This window comes from Dryobates pubescens, chromosome 9, assembly GCF_014839835.1.
Source record: "Dryobates pubescens isolate bDryPub1 chromosome 9, bDryPub1.pri, whole genome shotgun sequence".
Lineage (NCBI taxonomy): Eukaryota > Metazoa > Chordata > Aves > Piciformes > Picidae > Dryobates > Dryobates pubescens.
Window position 1 is genome coordinate 9,484,993 of NC_071620.1, and position 18,363 is coordinate 9,503,355.

The 18,363-nt window shown below is 40.8% G+C and overlaps 1 protein-coding gene and 1 long non-coding RNA gene across 2 annotated transcripts in view; both read left to right on the plus strand.

Moving 5' to 3' along the window:
- Positions 1–223: 223 nt before the first annotated feature.
- On the plus strand, positions 224–5,840 carry LOC128897439 (uncharacterized). The gene is made up of 3 exons (XR_008462382.1): positions 224–926; positions 1,668–1,805; positions 5,778–5,840. It is a non-coding gene; the product is annotated as an uncharacterized LOC128897439 (long non-coding RNA).
- Positions 5,841–10,294: 4,454 nt separating this feature from the next.
- The window catches only part of TEX10 (testis expressed 10), a 64,999-nt gene continuing 56,930 nt past the window's right edge, over positions 10,295–18,363 (plus strand). The window contains exons 1-4 of the mRNA XM_054164097.1: positions 10,295–10,366; positions 10,855–11,091; positions 14,146–14,332; positions 15,093–15,799. Of these exons, the coding sequence (XP_054020072.1) occupies positions 14,153–14,332; positions 15,093–15,799 (887 nt within the window). The 5' untranslated portion in view covers positions 10,295–10,366; positions 10,855–11,091; positions 14,146–14,152. The remainder of the gene's footprint in view (positions 10,367–10,854; positions 11,092–14,145; positions 14,333–15,092; positions 15,800–18,363) is intronic.

An 18,363-nucleotide genomic window follows, 5' to 3' on the forward strand; every position in this document is an offset into this window, starting at 1 on the left:
CCGGTGAAGTAGGCAAAAGAAGTAGGTTGGAGCTCCACATGTATTTGCATTCCAGAAACCCAGGCAGTTCTTAAAGAGCAGCTGTAACTCTGATCTGTGGGGAAAAAATCTTTCTATTTTACTAATCATTGACACTCACAAAACTGTGGCAGTGTGCTACCTGAGAGATTTCTCCACTCAGTTTAATATTTCAAAACTCATTCCAGTACAGCATCCTATCCAGACGGACAGACAGTACAGTTGCATGCTACTTTAGGAAATGGCTGAAGACTGCTAGGAGATGCTCCTTCTCAGGCCTGCATGAAAAATATTGATTTTGATTAAAAAGCATCGACTTAATGTATATTAGTATGTAAATGCTGTCTTAAATAGCTCAGTAGAAGTAATGAGAAGATTATAGTGATCTAGGTTAGCAGTCGTACTCTGAAGAGGAAAGAAGTATTTTGAATCTAGGAAAGTGTTCTGAAGTAAGTCAAGTCCTATTCAGAATAGATTTCTTGACTATAACCTATTGCTTTATGTGTCTAACTTTGCACATGACTGTGTGGTATTCTACTATATGTATAATAAGCCTTTTAAAGACTTTATGTATGTAATTATAACCAGGGTATAAAATATTTAAACATTTCCTATTCACTTGTAGCTCATATTTAATATGCTGTCACATAATAATGCTTATGAAGTTATTCTTAATGTTTATAATCAGTGGAGCTTGAAAACAGATAGTTGAAATTGAAGTGCATTTTCAGAACCCTCCTCTATCAACATCATATCCCTTGTGCTACATTTCACACATGTTTGTTTAGATCCCCTTGCAGATGACAGCCCTTCAAAAGCTAAAATTCAGCATGTGGATGTGTCACTTAGCAAGGAATTAAAAACAGATTGTAAATGTAAGGATGGGGAAATACCAGACTCTCTTCAAGGTAAGAGAAAAAGTAATTTAAAAAAATAAATAAATTTAACTTTCACCCATGCATGAATTATTTATTCTGTGCCTGTTTATAGCTTCTATAGTTCTTTTCTGCTCCAGGAAGTGAGTCTGCACAGTGTGTGGATGGGTTTGGGGTCTGTGGCAGCGGAAAGAATAATCCCAGATTTGCTTTACATTGCTAGACACTTTAGAAAAGAGATAAGACTCATAATTACTATGTCTAAAGTACTATGCATATTTTGGGGGGAAGTGGCACAGACTCTTTTTGGGCATATAAATTGTTCTTCAATTTCAGGGAAAAGAAATGACAGCAGCTGCGTGCCAGCCTCTTCAGAGTGCAAGAATGAAAAGGAAATAGATTGGATAGATTTTGGTTTTTTTTTAACTACATCTGAAATCTTTGAATAATGCTTGTTTTCTTGAATACAACCACTGAAAAATATAAAAATCTGTGTAACCAAAGAAACACTGGAAGTTGCTGCTTGATTGTAGACTTAATGTCAAAGATGGGAGATTAGGGTTCTGTCTAAATGCATTATAATTACTCTCATTCAGAGTATTTCTGATCAGAAATAGGAACTTGTGCTTCATGTCTTCAGGTTTTTTAGGTTCAGTTTTTGTTTTCTTTCTTCACATAATGCCTTACTTAGACCTTCAGGTTTTATTGATTCTATGTAAATAATGCTTTTAAATTGGAAAACCATTACTAAATATACTGGGTTTGTTTCTTCAGATGAAAGAATGTTCAAAAGTAGCAGGAAAAAAGTCAGAAAGATGGGGCAAAACCAGATGAGGTTGAACCAAATAAGGCTTTTGAAAGCAGCAAAGACATCAAGACTGAAGATGGCAGCAAAGGCAACAACTCAGAAAGGTAAAACAGGAAAAAATCCACAACCCCCTAAACCCTTTAAATTTACTCAAGGAGAATTCTATAGATGTCTGCATTTGATTTCTATAGAGTATGTGTGCTACAAACAAGAAAGGCATGCTAGAAGAATAGAATGCTTGTCTTCTGAAGTGATAGTCAGATGTAAATTCTTATACACAGAAAACCTAGTGTATGTAAGGTGACCTCAGATTTTGCTCTAGATGCAAGCATTTTTTATGTTTAACTGTGTTACCCTTAAGGCATAATCCTTGTGTATTACAAAGTCAAAAAGAAAGTTCTCTCCTGGTTTAAAAAATATCTCTGTTAGGGGTTTATGTTAGACAATTAGGGTGGTACATTAACTGATTTTAGAGAGAAAAGATAATCAGTGAATAGTCACAACAATTAGGGTTCATCTTTATAAGACCTTTCATGGAGGAACAATAAGAAGCCTTGTATGTCATTCTAAAATGGTGAAACTGTGCTTGCTGTTTGTAAACATCTTTATTAATAACAGTATTGTGAGTTTAGTTTGAACTGTGAGCTTTTGTGTGAGGGGGCTATCTGCAACACCAGTCATCTTTGTGCAGGAAAGTATTTGATAAGGTGTATACATGCATCAACCTAAATGTAACACACTGGTTCCAACAACTAGGGGGTTTTGTTTTGCTGTAATGACCTTCTCTTGGAATGTTTCTCAGCTTTAAACAAGTAGGATCTCTCTCAGACATGGGAAACACTTACTGCTTGTTTACTGTTATTCAGTAAAAGGAGAAATTTCTTGAAATATTTTTTGGTACAACTTTTGCCTCTCTATGGGGCAGACATTATGAAAAGAATTAATTGAAGCCAGATCCAGGTCCTGGTTTGAGTATTGTGTTCATTTGTCTGGCTTTTAAATAAATGTAGCAATTCTTAATCTGGAGATGCTATTACTAACTGACACTGGCCCTCATTGTGTCGTTCTGTACCTAAGAACAGCATCCTCTGGAAAATCACTTAATGTTCTTTAATCCAGTTGTTCAGACAGATCCTGGGAAACTGTGAGCAGTGAGGTGTTTCATCAAGAGAGTGATTTGTAAGTTAGAACTTAAGCTTGTTCCTTTATGGTTATTTTTGTGAGATTTCTGAGGACTGGGAACTCCATATAGTTTCTTAAAAGGGGTAAGGTCAGATTTTCATAGCAAGCAGTCAAATGGTATTTCCAATTTAAAGATTCTGCAGACTAAGTCTGAGAATTTCTGTTCTATTAACTCCTGATTTCTTTGTAGTGAACTTCTAGACAATCATCTGAATAGTTTTCATTAGACTTGATTCATAAGAAAGATCAAAAGGAGGAGGGTTTAGGCTTGGCAGACATATGGTTTTGATTAATTTAAAAAAAATAGCCATCCTCTATGCTGATTCTTGGGCTTGATAGGGGGATGGAATGCATCCACAGCAGTTGTAGTTAGACATATGAATCTTTGTATGACCAGTATCTCTGTGGATACATTGCAAAATACTTCATTTTATAGTTGAATAGTAGTAAAGTACAGTAGTAAGTATAGTAAAGGTAAGTTTGTGAAGTGCTGATAAAAATTATACAGTAATCAGGGGCCTTGTCTTTCTGCAATGCATACGAGTGCCTTACAGATTTTACTACCAATGCTCAACTTTTTAATTCTGACTTTTTGAATTTATGTACCAGATAATTACACTAAAAAAACCACCTCATAAATAATTTTTACAGTAATATCTAGGACCATTAGGGGTTCTGCAGGGAAATAGTATGTGTAGGTACTGGAGCACTGGACCAGGCTGCCCAGAGAGGTTGTGGAGTCTCCTGTGGAGGAGAAGAACCTGCCTGGATGTGTTCCTGTGCAGCCTTACCTAGGCAAACCTCCTCTAGCAGCGGGGTTGGACTAGATGATCTTGAGAGGTCCCTTCCAACCCCTACACTTCTGTGATTCTGTGACATTACTGAGTATGTCAGAACTACTGCAGTAGCAGTGTGTCAGGAATTTAAAATGATTGTCAGTTATTTACTGGCTACACATTGACAGAACAGCCAGCTGTATACAGCTTTGTTTGTTTATTTATTCATTCTGTCTTAAGGTGTGAGACCGGTAAACAGTCGCCAGAAGAAAACGAGGAAGAGGAGGTGAATATTTTTCTGTTAATGGATTGCTTACAAATAGTTGGAGACATTATTAATACATGATTGGCAACAGTGTTTGCTTTTGACTATTCAAATTAATAATATCCTTGACAAGAAATTAGCTACAAGTTACTAATGAAAACTGTTGACGACGGCGAACGGAATCGATACGGACGACCAATATGATCTAGTATTGTTTGTTTATTAAGGGAAGCTTTACAGCTTGTGTAGACTCGGAGAGCATCGTTGGCATAGCTTCACTGGTTCCTCACGAGTGACCACACATCGTACTACTAATGATTATTGGTTAAACTACTAATAACACACGGGGTTGTTGATGCAGGTGTGTGTCCTGTTATTCCAAGATAACTCTCTGTGTTTATAGCTACCAGTGTCCTGCTTCAGTTATATGCTGCAGGCATAGCACTGTTTTGCTAAACTACTGGCTACTTCTGCGCTTATGCTGAGCATGGCCTACCACTGTGTCAGGCTCTAAGCTTGTAAGCTTGTAGGCTGAACATGAGTCTGCAGTGTGCACAGGCAGCCAAGAGGGCCAGTGGCATCCTGGCCTGCATCAAGAACAGTGTGGCCAGCAGGAGCAGGGAGGTCATTCTCCCTGCACTGGTTAGGCCACACCTTGAGTACTGTGTCTAGTTCTGGGCCCCTCAGTTTAGGAAGGATGTTGATTTGCTGGAACATGTCGAGAGAAGGGCAACAAAGTTGGTGAGGGGTTTGGAACACAAGCCCTATGAGGAGAGACTGAGGGAGCTGGGATTGCTCACCCTGGAGAAGAGGAGACTCAGGGGTGACCTTATTGCTGTCTCCAACTACCTGAAGGGAGGCTGTAGCCAGGTGGGGCTTGGTCTCTTCTCCCAGGCAGCCAGCACCAGAACAAGAGAACACAGTCTCAGACTGCACCAGGGGAGGTTTGGGCTGGAGGTTAGGAAGAAGTTGTACACAGAGAGAGTGATTTGCCATTGGAATGGGCTGCCCGGGGAGGTGGTGGAGTCGCCATCATTGGAGGTGTTCAGGAGGAGACTTGATGGGGTGCTTGGTGCCATGGTTTAGTTGTTTAGGTGGGCTGGATTAGTTGATGGGTTGGACATGATGATCTTGAAGGTCTCTTCCAACCTGGTTTATTCTATTCTAAAACACTTTTATACTGCCAGATTGCTCACACTGCTTATTGCCACCATTACCACAGAAAACTATTAAAAACACATCTTTTTGCTACTTTGTCATGAAACACATGTACATGTTTCATACAAGCACATGCAATTTGGTTAGAGCAAGAATCTAGAAGAACCATAACAATAAGTGCTGTTTAATTTTAGAATAGAATAGAATTATCCAGGTTGGAAAAGACCTTCAAGATCGAGTCCAACCTATCACCTAACACTATCTAATCAACTAAACCATGGCACCAAGCTCCCCATCCAGTCTCTAAGTGTTACTGAAAATAATAGCCTTATGGACTTCGTGTGTGTTATATTAAACAGCAAGAATTTACAGCAAATGCCAAAGAATTTACTAGTCAAGAAGTAGTTCTGGATTGTCTGGTGTGTGTTAGGTCTTACCTTGCAGTGTTATTTTTTGGAGAAAAAAAAATCACAGAATTGCTAAGTTTAAAATGCAACAATTAGTGTGGAAGCTAAAATGTTGACAGTCTGCTAATCTAACCAATTTTGTCAGAAGGTAGGATCCAGAATAAAATCGGTGTCTCTGGATTTGTAATGTATGTATTCATTCAAAAGTTTCTAGACAAGTTTTTTGCCAGAGTTGACTGTCAAAGCAACGACTTGCATTGAAAATTAATTCATTTCCCTCAACTATAGGGTAGAGACATAAAAAATGGAGGTCCTGCAGGTTCTATTTGTACATGGTGATACTTCAGTCTTCCAGAGGGGAAAAAAAACCACGTTGTGTGTTGTTTTGTTCTTCTAGCAAAGTTTTGAGATACTGAATGAAGATGATGCTTCATTTATCCTAAAAGTTACACAGACTCTTAGCAATGCACTGGTAGAATATCGTCAACAGCTTGCATCAAACAAGGTAATGTAGATTTTATTTTGGTTTTATTTTACAAATCTACAGATTCCCATGATGATGCATTTTTATTATTATGGATAAATTAATGAAACAAAATTGCTCTGAAGACTCTTGTAATTTTGTCCATTAAATACTTGAGGTTTTGTAGTGATGATACACCTCATTAGCTGTTGAAGAGTCTTGATAATTTCTGTTCAAAGGTCCTTGCTTGCTTTTTTTTAACACAAGCTAAAAAGCATCCTGTCTCTTATTTCCCGTGCTGTTCCTTGCATCTTTGTGTTTCTGCCGTTTCTGTCCTTTTCCAATTCTCATTTAAACTTTTCTCATCTCCACTGACCTCCTTGACACACTTACTCAATATTCCATTCTCATTCCCAGCCTTCACTTCATTCACCATGTAATCAATCATTAGTCACATCAATTTTCTTTCTTACACAACTTTTGGTCCTGCTCTTTGGACTTTTTTTTTTTGAGGTCTCTTTCTTCCTCCACTATTGGAAGCTCAGTTTTTTCCCTCTCTACTATTACTTTTGACTGACTTGTCTTTACAAAGGCATAGTGTGGAGGTGTTTTGAATGCTTCTTTGAGGCTGCTGTGGTTGCCATTTGCATTCCCTATACCTCCAGTTTACATTCCATTATACTATAATCTCCATAGCTTCCATGCTTTCCACTTTTTGTTCATTGCCTCACTGTCAACAGGTATAGTGGGAACTTTCTCCTTGTTGGTGATTCTTTCAACATCTTTGCCACAGAAAACATTATTCCTTATCCCTCCCAGTGTTTCTTGCAAAATTATCAGTGTCAAACAGGCTTCATTCACCTCAACAGCTCCTCTTGCTCCTCCACCTAAAGAGGACTGACTTAAAGAGTGAGCTTAAGTGGAAAATGCCAAATGAGAGTACGTACCAGCCAGTAAGCTGGAGAGAATCACAGAGGAAAAAAAATATCCTTTTGTCTTCAAGAACCTTTATAAATTCAGGAGTTTGTTATAAAAATTCTCTTTATTCTTCATGTTCCATCTTCTGTGTGTTGCTTACTTTCTGCTACTTCTCTGTGATAATGACAACTCTACACATGGAACTTAATTATTTACTTCTTTTTTTACTTCCACATTAAACTTTCTTTCACTTTATTCCTGCTGGATTTTTTGTGTATAGGATTTTGTTTTATTTATATGGGTAGCAGGCAAATTCTCAAATTCTGACACGTTGCACAGTAGTCAGGTTCTAACTGAAGTAACTTCTGACCTACTGGTTGTAGAACAATAAATTTTTTTCCCACATTAAATTTATTTTAGTATTCTAAACTGTGATTTCAAAATCTTTTATTCTGAATGTAAAATGTTTCCTTTTCAGACCTGACAGTTGGAGCATTAGGCTCTGTAATTATCACTTCTTGGCCAAAAATGCAGTTCTTTTTCAGATGTAGAGAGATACTGTGAACAGCATACATATACATACTGTGTGTTATACTGTGATACTGTGATGTTCTTGTCAGAAGCAGAGATGGAGCCAGAGCTCTTACAGCTCATTTGCTTTACGACAGGGACAGTATTAATGGTCGATAAATGATGATGAACTTGATCAGTTGATAGGAAATTTAGTTGATAGGAAATTTTGGGTTCTGTTCCTGTAATGCAGAAAATAGAAATTGACAACAAAAAATTGGCGTTTCTAAGTGCAAAACATTCTATTAATTATGATACCAAAATAAGAATGTTCAGCTTTTCTAAGTGGCCATATCAGAGAGAGCTTCTTTTTTCATCTTGCTGGGGAATCGTTCCTAATGGAAATAAACATAAAAGTAAGTTGGAATTACTTGGATCTGAGTATTCTTTCTTTTTCTTCTCTGCAGGAGGAGCATGCTGCAGATGGAAAGACCTCTGAACTAACAGCACACTGATACTAAATGGTTTGAGTGCTGTGCTGCTGTGCATTTCAGTATACTGAGCAAACTGAACTGCCCCAACGTCATAAAGCGTTTGCTTCTGGAAATGTTTTCTGAGAACACAGAGTCCGTTCAGTTATACAGTTCCCCTTTTTTCCTCTTCTGGTGCAAACAGAGGCTGAAAAAGAATTCTATTACTTTATTCTTGTACCTTTCTGTGGTTTTGATGGCTGGTATATTCTTATAGTAATGGAAACCTGTATGTTTCTACCAAAACAGGAAAATGGGCACCCTCTTTACTAATGATGCTTAAACAGTGTTGCTGATGCTATTTAGCATTCTGTTCCTCACAGTACCAGCAAGGCAGATACCTGGTAACTGGAGAATTAAAGAATTAAAACATAAGCAATAGGAAGAAAAATTAGACCAAGAAAAAAAATATTCTTTTAGCTTTACCCTAGTTTTACACATTCTACTCAAAAGACCAGAAAGCTTTGGGGAAGTGATTTTTAACAAAATGCAGAGCTTATATTCCTCTTGGAAAGCAGAAAGGGGAAAGGACAAGGGTATTCACATGTGAATTGATAGGAAATGAAAAGTTCCGAGTGTGCAACACGAGATTTGGTGTCTGGTGTGAATTTTGATGATCTTTGTTTCAGACAGGGATGGATGTTATGCAAGTGGAACTGAGTAAATGCTTAGGTTGTAGTGATGCTGTTTAAGTTGGAGCTAAATACACTGCACTGGTCTTCTAAGGGATCAGGGGCTTTATGGTATAAAGCTGTTCACATTGAATAAACAATGCATGCCCTGCTAGAAACCATGTCCTTGAAGAGGATCCAGCAGTGACACTGCCTTGCCAGTGCTGCAGGTTCCCATCAAAGTAAAACAGAAGCCTGTAAGAAAACACCAAAGACATCAAGACCTAAAGAAATAACAACTTATCAACAGAAGAAATTTTTGTCAGCAAATCACCAAGGTGTAAAACTTTCATATCTTACGTTCCTGAGGAAACTTTATTTGTTAACATATCATTGTAATACTAATCCCCACCCCACCTTTGAGCTGAGAAGCCCCTTACCTACCCAACCACCCCTTTCAGAGCTTGTGTTATCAATTTTGTAGATACTGTTGCTTAATTGAAGGTGAAGAAGCTGTAAACCAATTGTGTAGTTTGGTGATAAATTGTATATAATATATAGGGAATTTCTGGGAGATGTGCTATCTTTGTGGAAAACCACCAAGCATCCAACCATGCACAACTTTGTTAATAAATCAGTATCTGGGCTCTGTATATTGGCTGTTGCACACTGGGTGAGAGAATCTGGTTTTTTGGACAACATGGACACATTGTCCTCCTGTGTTGCTTCCCATGGCTTAGAATTGAATTACACAGCATGGCTGATGGTTTGATGCTGTCTGTGAAACCTGAAATGCTAATAACTGTCATGGGTTTAGCTAGTTTAGTCTGCTGATTAGTTTTCAATACCATGCTGATACCATGCTGATGTCATGCTAGCTTGAAAATGAGAGTGCTGTCTGGAGCAAAGTGGTATGGGGCTTTTAGTTTGGCTTGTAACATGAGATGCTTCCTATTTTTGGTTGGGGCTTCCAGGTTTGGAGTGTTGGTCTTTTCTGCTGGGCTGGCTGTGGACTTGGGGAGTGGAAGGGTTGTTTTATCACTCATTTCTATTTCTGCTTTTGCTTTCCTCCTGTTGTAGTTTGGGCTAAGGTAATTGCACATCATTATTTCCATTAAAATCATTATCTCAACCCAGGGCTTTTTGTGCTGCTTTCCCTCTTGTTTGTGCATGGAGGTCTTGCTTGTGAGAGCAGGTTGTGTTAAACCAGGACACCGACTCTGCGTTACCCTCACCCAAGTTACTCTGGCTTCTAAATGGTTTCCAAGTCTCAAAACAAATCTTGAATGCATTCTTGTTACCTCCTGTAACCCATCAGCAGAACAGTACTCAAAAGTACTCCAGGTGAAAAAAAGAGAATCTTCAGGCAATGTCCTTAAGTAGCTCCAGTAGAGGTTTTTGTTGGATGTTAGGGAAAATTTCTCCAGCAAAATGGCTGTCAAGTATTGGAACAGGCTGCTGGGTAGGTGGTGGAGTCACCATTCGTGGGGGTAGTTAAAAGCCGCGTAGATGTGGTGCACAGTGGCACGGTTTCTTGGCGGGGCTGTCCATGTTGGGTTAACGGGTGGACTTGGTCTTAACGGTCTTTTGCAGCCGAAACGGTTCTGTGATTCTAAGCTCACCAGCTCGGCCCCCTGAGCCCGCCGCAGCAGCTCCCGGTCCGCTCCCAGCGGAGCTCGCTGCCGCCGCCGCTGAAGGTGGCGCCAGCGCGCGGGCGCCGGCGGCGCGGACAGGAAGCGCGCTCTTTCCCGCGGTGGGCGCTCGCTGGTGGCAGCCGCTCACGTGGGCGGTCGTTTCCGGGCAGGTTCTCGGGGGCGGAAGGGGGCTCGCGCTGCCGCGTGGTTGGTGAGTGGCCGGCGCGGCGCGCGCGGGGCTCAGCGGCGGCGTTGCCGCACGAGAGGAGACGGCGCCCGGTCCGGTCCCGTCCGGGCCCTGCCGGCGGGCGCGGCCGGGGGCCACCGGGTTCGCCCTGCCCTGCGCTAACGGCCGCCTTTTGTGTGACCCACCCCCTTCTCGCACGCTCCTGCGCAGGGCGGCGGGAAAGCGCGAGCGAGCCGCGGGCGTGCCGGTCCCGGGAAACCAGCGGCCTCGGCTCGCCCGGTCGTGAGCTTCGGCCGCTGTCGCCCCTGCCCCATCACCGCGTGCGGGGGGTGTGTGCCTCCGCTCGCCCGGCGGCTATCCTTAGCTGGTGCTCCCGCCTCGCCTGCCGCTGGTGGAGCCGCATCTCCTTCCCGGCGCGGCTGCGGAGGCTCCCGGGAGCCGAACTCGCGGCCTCCCGCCGGGAGCCCTGGCACCAGGCGGGCACTAACGCGCTTTATTTAAACGCCTTGTAGAGCGACTGAAGGGGAGCGGAGAGAAGCGGCTCTTCGCGAAGAAGCAGAAAGATGTCCCGGGACGGTGAGGAAGGTGGTTTAACGGCCTAGACCTGCGGGAGTAGCCGCCGCCTCCGCTTCAGCAACGCTGTGGTTTCGGGGTGCGGCGTTGGCGGCGTGGCGCGGGCTCTGGGTTTTAGGTTTGTGGTGACTGTGGGTACGCTGGCCAGAGTGGGACCCTCCGAAAGTTAACTACGAGTAAGTACTGCCCTTTGCTGGGAGAGAACTCTCCCTGTTGGGAATCCTTAGCAGATGAGAGGAGTTAGGACATGCCTTCTGGTTTCTCAGGATTTTCCTGATCGCTTGAGCTTTTAAATATGCAGGTAGTCAGATTCCCAGAGGATAGTGCCTTGAAGCTGTAGGGAAGTAAATTACAGGTGAAGCAGCCACTGCGTTTGGTTCCCAGAGGCAAGAATGGCCGAGTGACGCCTGAAGTAGCTTTTCAAAAGTGCTGCGTACAGCTTTATGTACCTAAAGGAAGCTAGTATTGATTTGAGGTTATTTTAATGTTTTGGATTGTTAAACTACATTAGTGTGTGAACTGTTAGATGCACTTAGCTTGATCCTGTTGGAGGAGGACCAGCTGAAAATACAGGTCAAGTCAAAAGGCAAATGGTTGTTTCAGCAAGAAATTTCATTAAAATATTGACATACTTTCAGAAGCTGTATGCAGTTTTGCTTAATGCCTTGTTATGTAGACGTTGTAATCTTTTCATGCCTCTGCATATTTGTAACCTTTTTATCTTTATTTAGCATAGTACATACGAGTTAGAAACTGGTATGTTTAGATTTCCAATAAATTGTTTTCGGAGAATGTAGTGCAGGGTAAACTCTGCCTCTTTGTTCTAGTAGGAGAAACTGTATTTTAAAGCCTTCTCCTTTAAAAAAGCTTGACTGTATTGAGATGTGCACACCTCTATTGTAAATTTTTGCTGCTAATTGGAAGCCAAGCGTTTCACCGTGTTTCCTAAATACCTCCATTAATGCAAGCTTTGTAAGTGGAAGTACCATTAATGTCAAAAGCTTCTAGATATTTCTGTATGTCTTGCAGTCAAGTACAGCCTCATAATTCTTTCCTCAGAGATGCATATGGTAAAAATCAAAAGCTTATAAACCTATAGCTGTTACAGTTGGACACTAAAGGACCTTTCTGTTTTGGCACCAAACCCCTGGTTTTTTGGAAGCCTTTTCAGTTGAGAAGTTACTTGTGGTAAATTTACACTTAAAGTGGTCTTGCCTATAGTTATTTTAAGCTGGTATGTGAAAAACAGAAATTGAGTTCTAGTCAAGTGTTTGTATAATCAGTTGTTTATTGTTTTCAGTTCTGTTACACAGATTTAATTAGATATAAAGCATTCTTGAGTGGTAATTCCATATTGTGGTAGGTTGAGAGAACTACTGTAACACAGCACAAATTTGCAGTTTGGAGTTAGCTGGGAAAATCAGCTTTAGAATTCTGTTGTCTGGAGTGAGTGACGGTCATAGCCACCATAAGAGAATCTGTGTTTGACTATTCTATTTAGAAATTTCTGAGTTGAGTCCGCTGTGCTGTACTGAGGGGTTTGGTTTTTAGTTCATTTGATCTTAAAAATTTTGTGCAGCACCTAGCTACTCACACTAGCTTGAAAGAGAAAGGCAAAAAGTTTTTTACCTGGTGGCACGGGCTTGATACTGCATAAGGTTTAGATTGCCTGCTCTATAAATTACCTGTTACCATTAAAAAGTTATGAGATGTTAAATCTCAATATTTCATCAACTTTGTGCTTGTCTTCCCCTTCCCCCTTTTAAAGTGTTAAGTAATCTCTGCAAGCATTTCTAGGGGTCATCAGATCATGGATTCCTGGTCTTAAAAGAAATCTAGGTGCAGTTTTTATGTGATACTGGGTGTTGTGACACCAGATTCTGGGATTTTATTATGAATGTATTCAGAAGATTAACTAAAGGACCCTGTAGTACAGAGTGTGGTGGTGGTGGTGGTGGTTTTGTTGTGGGTTGTTGTTTTTTTTGGGGGGTGTGTGTGTGTGTTTTGTTTCTTAATTATTCTTTTTAATTTGTTACAATGAAGAGTATTTTAATCAGTACAGACATGTGAAAGCCAACAGTTCATTTAGAGACTGAAGTGTAGGGTTTGTTTAGGTTATTATGTCTGTAACAATTTGTAAGACCTTGCTTCTTATGCCTTAATGAATATGAGTTGGTTTTTCAGGCCTTTTTACTCATTGTATACCTAGCTAATTCCTCCTTCCCCACCCCTCCTTATGTGTAATTATGATTTTTTTTTTAAATGCACAGACTGGGCTTTTCAGTGTGAAAAAATGCACAGAATGGGCTTTTCAGTGTGTAGATTTTTGTATACTGCTGTACTCGGTGAAGGCCTGATTAAACCCGTGATTTTACCTGTGCAGGCTGTGTGCTATTAATGAATGAATTGATAAACAATGTAAAACTTCAATGAAACATTTGACTGGTGTCACACCAGAGCTGCTCAGTGAACTGTGTAGGAAGATGATTTGTTGGCAGGAACTTTTTAAAACCAAACCAACAACTTAATCTAATAAAACAATTGAAGGTGCAGATGTAGATGTCTCGCCTATGAGGAGAGACTGAGGGAGCTGGGGTTGCTTAGCCTGGAGAGGAGGAGTCTTAGGGGTGACCTTATTCTCTACAGCTACCTGAAGGGAAGTTGTAGACAGGTGGATGTTGGTCCCTTCTCCCAGGCAGCCAGTACCAGAACAAGAGGTCACAGTCTCAGGCTGTGCCAGGGGAGGTTTAGGTTGGATGTTAGGAAGAAGTTCTATACAGAGAGAGTGATTGCCCATTGGAATGGGCTGCCCGGGGAGGTGGTGGAGTCACCATCATTGGAGGTGTTCAGGAGGAGACTTGATGGGGTGCTTGGTGCCATGGTTTAGTTGTTTAGGTGGGTTGGATTGGTTGATGGGTTGGACACGATGATCTTGAAGGTCTCTTCCAACCTGGTTTATTATTATTATTATTATTATGTTTAAGTAAAGTGGTTCTCGGAACAAAGACAACCAAAGGAGCAGCAAAACAGTTTTTTGGACATGAGAATAACAGCTTTTCTGAGTGAATCTGCATGTTTAGTCTAGCATCTAATCTCAGGAGTGGATGATAGTTTGTGTGTGTGGGGAAAAATAAACCCAGTAGCTTTCCTTGGGAAGTTGCTGCTCTTTGGTGGGGAAAAATATTTGTTGTGTATTTCACCACATTAAAATTCTGAATATCTCTTTGCAGAGTCAGAATGACTAAAAAAAGGAAACGTCAAGAAGACTTCCAGAAGGTGAAATTGAAAGTTGGGAAAAAAAAGCCTAAACTAGAGAATGCAACTGATACTACCTTCAAAACAAAGGCCATACATATTCCCGAGCAGCTTAAAGAAGATGGAGTGCTTCCTACGCAAAACAGAAAACTTAACATAAAGGTATGTGGTGACATTACATTCTGAAACGAGGGAAAATTGCTTGTCTAGGTTTACTGTGCCTGCTGGAGTTTAGGACTAATTAAATGAAATTAGAAAACCCATCAGAGTGTCTGAATATAGCCTCTTTGTGCTTGACAACCCCATGACTCAAATGGCTGGACCAGCGTATAAGCCAAAGGAAAGGTTTTCAGCAGTGCAAATAGTAAAGGTGCACACTGATCTAAGTATCTAGGATTAATGTTTAGGTTTTGAGAGACTTGGATTGTAACTTACAGAGTTTTAAAAAGTAGAGTTCACAAGATGATTTTTTTTTCTTTTAATTCTCTGTTTCTCTGGGTGGTGATTCCGCTTTCCTTTGTGTCATCGTCATTTCAGGCAGCTCTCTGCTTCAACTGAAGAAAGCTGTTGAGAGAGAGATTTTGTAGTTCTGCTTTTGAGAACAAGTGTGAGATGACTTATTTTTGGTCATCCCTCTGTTAAGTCAGTAGGATTGTGCATTAACTTAAGAATGAAGAGTATCAAATTACCTGAAGGATGAGGCAATGATTTGTTTCTCCTGTCATTTAACTTTGATTTGCTCATTGTTATACTTTAATATTATATTTGTTCTGAACATGTTATGCTGTCATGAGCAGCAGGACCTTGTAAGAGTAGATTCTGTATTTTTGAGTGCTTAAGCAAAATGTGCTGGAATAGGTGGAGAAGTTTTAAGAGCATAAAGTAATAATGATGGTTGGTATCTGTGTGTCTTTCCTTTCAGGATCTGCTTTCACAGATGCATCACTACAGTCCTGGGGTTAAGCATAATGCACTTACTGGGCTCAAAGATCTCCTGTCTCAGTATCCATTTGTAATTTATGCACACCTTTCAAATATAATAAGTGAGGTGGCAGCTGTGTTTACAGACAAAGATTCTGGTGTCAGAGGAGCAGCTGTTCACCTGCTGCAATTCTTGGCTTCAAAAATAAGAGCGGAACAGATTGCACCCTTTTTTCCTTTGGTAAGTGCCCATCTCTCCAGTGCCATGACTCATATCAGTGAGGGAATTCAGGAAGATTCATTGAAAGTCTTGGATGTTTTATTGGAAGCTTACCCAGCTCTTCTCACAGACCGCAGCAGTATATTGTTGAAGAATTTTGTAGAGCTTATTTCTCACCAGCAACTGTCAAAAAGACTGAAAAGCAGAGAGAAACTTTCTTGGATGCTCTCTGTTAACCCAAGTCGCAGAGTAACTTCTCAGCAGTGGAGGTTGAATGTACTTACCAGGCTCAAGAAGTTTCTGCAAGCAGTGGTAGATGGGTCCAGTGAAATAGAGGATGAAGGGCTTCAAGAACAAAAGGACAGCCCTCATTCTGTGAGGAACCCCATATGTGTAAGTTGGAAACTCCATGCAAATAATCAGCAACATATACAGCTGTTTGAAAATGGTGGCTTACGACCAAAGATCAACTCATCATTTAGACTGAGGTGAGAAAACATTAACTAATTTGGGAATTAATGTCAAGTGTATGGTCACAATGTTCAACTGTGGTTTGCTGCTGTTGGAGACAACAGTTTGATTTTTATTAGGGGGTCGTCTCTTAGCCATATTGTAGGACATTTAGTGTAATGTGCAGTCTTACTGCAGTGGCTTGAATATGTGGAAATACTCTGCAGATGCCTGTGCTGTGAGTGTATCATAAACTTTCCCATTACCAAATAAAAGCTTTATTTTTGTGCCATTCATAATAAGTTTGGAAGGCTGCCTCTAGCAGGTGTCTTTGCATGCAAACTGGAGATCAATGGTTGTTGCAGGGTGCAAAACAGACCTGGGGGCAAGCAGGCTGATTTCATTGTGAAATGTAAGCTTGTTTCTTACACCATGACGATGAATTTTATTGCAATTCTGTGCTTTCACCCTCGAGTCTTTAAGTTTAGGAGCCTATTTTCTTTGAGTATAGCTCCTTTAAAAGGAACAGCATTATAAGACGTGTCTGACTTCGTGAAGTTCTGCTTAGTTTCCAATGCTAGATATTTTTAGTCAATTCACTGGTCTATGTTTTGACTATGGTGAAAAATGTCTCCTCTGAGGAACGCTGATGAATATGGAAGAATGTGTGGCGTGCCTAGGCACAGAAAAGTTTGTGTGGTTTTTTAGTAATACTCTAAATAAACATGAGCTGAAGTTGAGAGAGAAATAACTAACCATCTCTATTTTCCTTCCTCCTTCCTGATTTACCCACTCCTCAAACTCAAGAGAAACCTCTCACCCCACTTTATGGTACCTTTTAAACATCATCATCCTTACATGCATTACTAGGCATGTTGCATACCCACTGGTAGCAGACCCATAATGGCAACTTGAATAGGTGTTACACAGTGCTTCTAATCTGCAGGTATCAAAGTGGTTTGAAGAGAAATCGCAATCCTTGTTCTACTGCTGTGGGAGGCTGAGTAAGGGATGTGAAGCAGTTATACCAAATTCATCTGGGAGGTCAGAGGCTCAAAAGGGTATAAAACCCAGTGCATAACTGTTGCTGTGTTTTCTTATCTTTGAATGAAGCTCAGAAAAGGTACTCTTCCGTGCCACAGGTATTGTCCTCAATTGGTAGGTGCTTTCCATCTCTCTGGAGACACAAACGACCATGCCAGTCCCACTTTACTAGGCTTCCTCTTGATAGACAGCAAATACAGGAAATTTATATTAAGCTAAATAAAATGCACAGCTTATTCTCACAGAAATGGTTGTTAACATAAGAGTTCAGTCATGACCAACAATATCTGCTGCCGGTAAAACTTCAGTTGGACGCTAGACCAGTGAAGCCTACTCGAGGCAGGGGAAAGGGTTTGGTGCTGAGCCCAAAGTAGTTCTGGGAACTTCATCTGTGCAATTGGAAGCATGTAGCTGCGGACTACCGTTTATCAGAGGATTCTTTTATTGTGCCCTGAATGATATGCAGTGCTGGATATACCATGCTCTGTAACAGCTGCTAAGGTTGAGGAAAAGTGAACTTTTTACATCTGGTGTCACCTGAGTTGGATTCCACTTTTCTGAGGAGCTAGAGTTTGGTGAAACGTCGTGATCCACTTGTGGTTATAAATACTTTCAAAAAGGCGTTTGCAAGCATGAGGAGGAGCCAGAAGAATAGAAGGAGACATTGTGAGAATCCAAGGCGAGATTGGCAAAGCAAGCTGGTGGCAGCAGAACAGAAGAATGGAAAGAGAAGGGGTATCTGCAGAAGGTACTAAATTGTTCTCATTTCTTGCTTTTGCACCTATTTTTGGTATATTCATTTTGGACAAAGGACCAGTACAGCTTTGCTTTAGAGGATATCTGCATAGTTCTAGGAGTGGAAGTTACTGTAGTGCCTTTTGTATTTGCCACTGAAATATTTTCCGCTGATCTCAAAATGTTCAATTCTGTCTCTTCTGATCCCACCTGTGGCCTTTTACAGGCATTCCCAGTCCTCTACTTTGGCCATATTTCAAGGACAAATTACTTTTCGTAAGACATGGAAAAACATCTGTAATGCTCCCTGGGTACTTCCAGAATCTCAAACAGTGTGTGTGGGTGTGTGTTTAGAGAAGTCAATGCACAAATAGTCAAGGCCTAACTGTAAATAATGAATTGACTAAACCATGAGTAACTAATTACAATGCATGTGTATTGATGGCCTCATGGCTAAAACTGCAAGTGAACTTCAACTTTGTTCTTTAAAGACCAGGCTTCCAAACACCGCTAGTAGTAGGCTAAATTTGTAAAGTTCCTGTATCCTTTTAATCTTGCAAGTTGACTGGGCAGTTAAGGCACCTCACTGATAACTAGTGATTGCAGAAAGGGATTTTTCAGAATCAGTTTGTGGTAATAACATTTATTAAAAAGTGTAGATTCTGAGCTTGGAATGCTGGATGGTTCAATAATGCAAATATTCAGACTTCTATTTTCTGCCCTGTGCTAGGTCTGTGAATTAGGAGATCATTAGAATATATCCTCTGCCTTGTGTGATGACTGTTTTGCATCAAACTCCTTCCAGGTGTGGAAAACCAGAAAG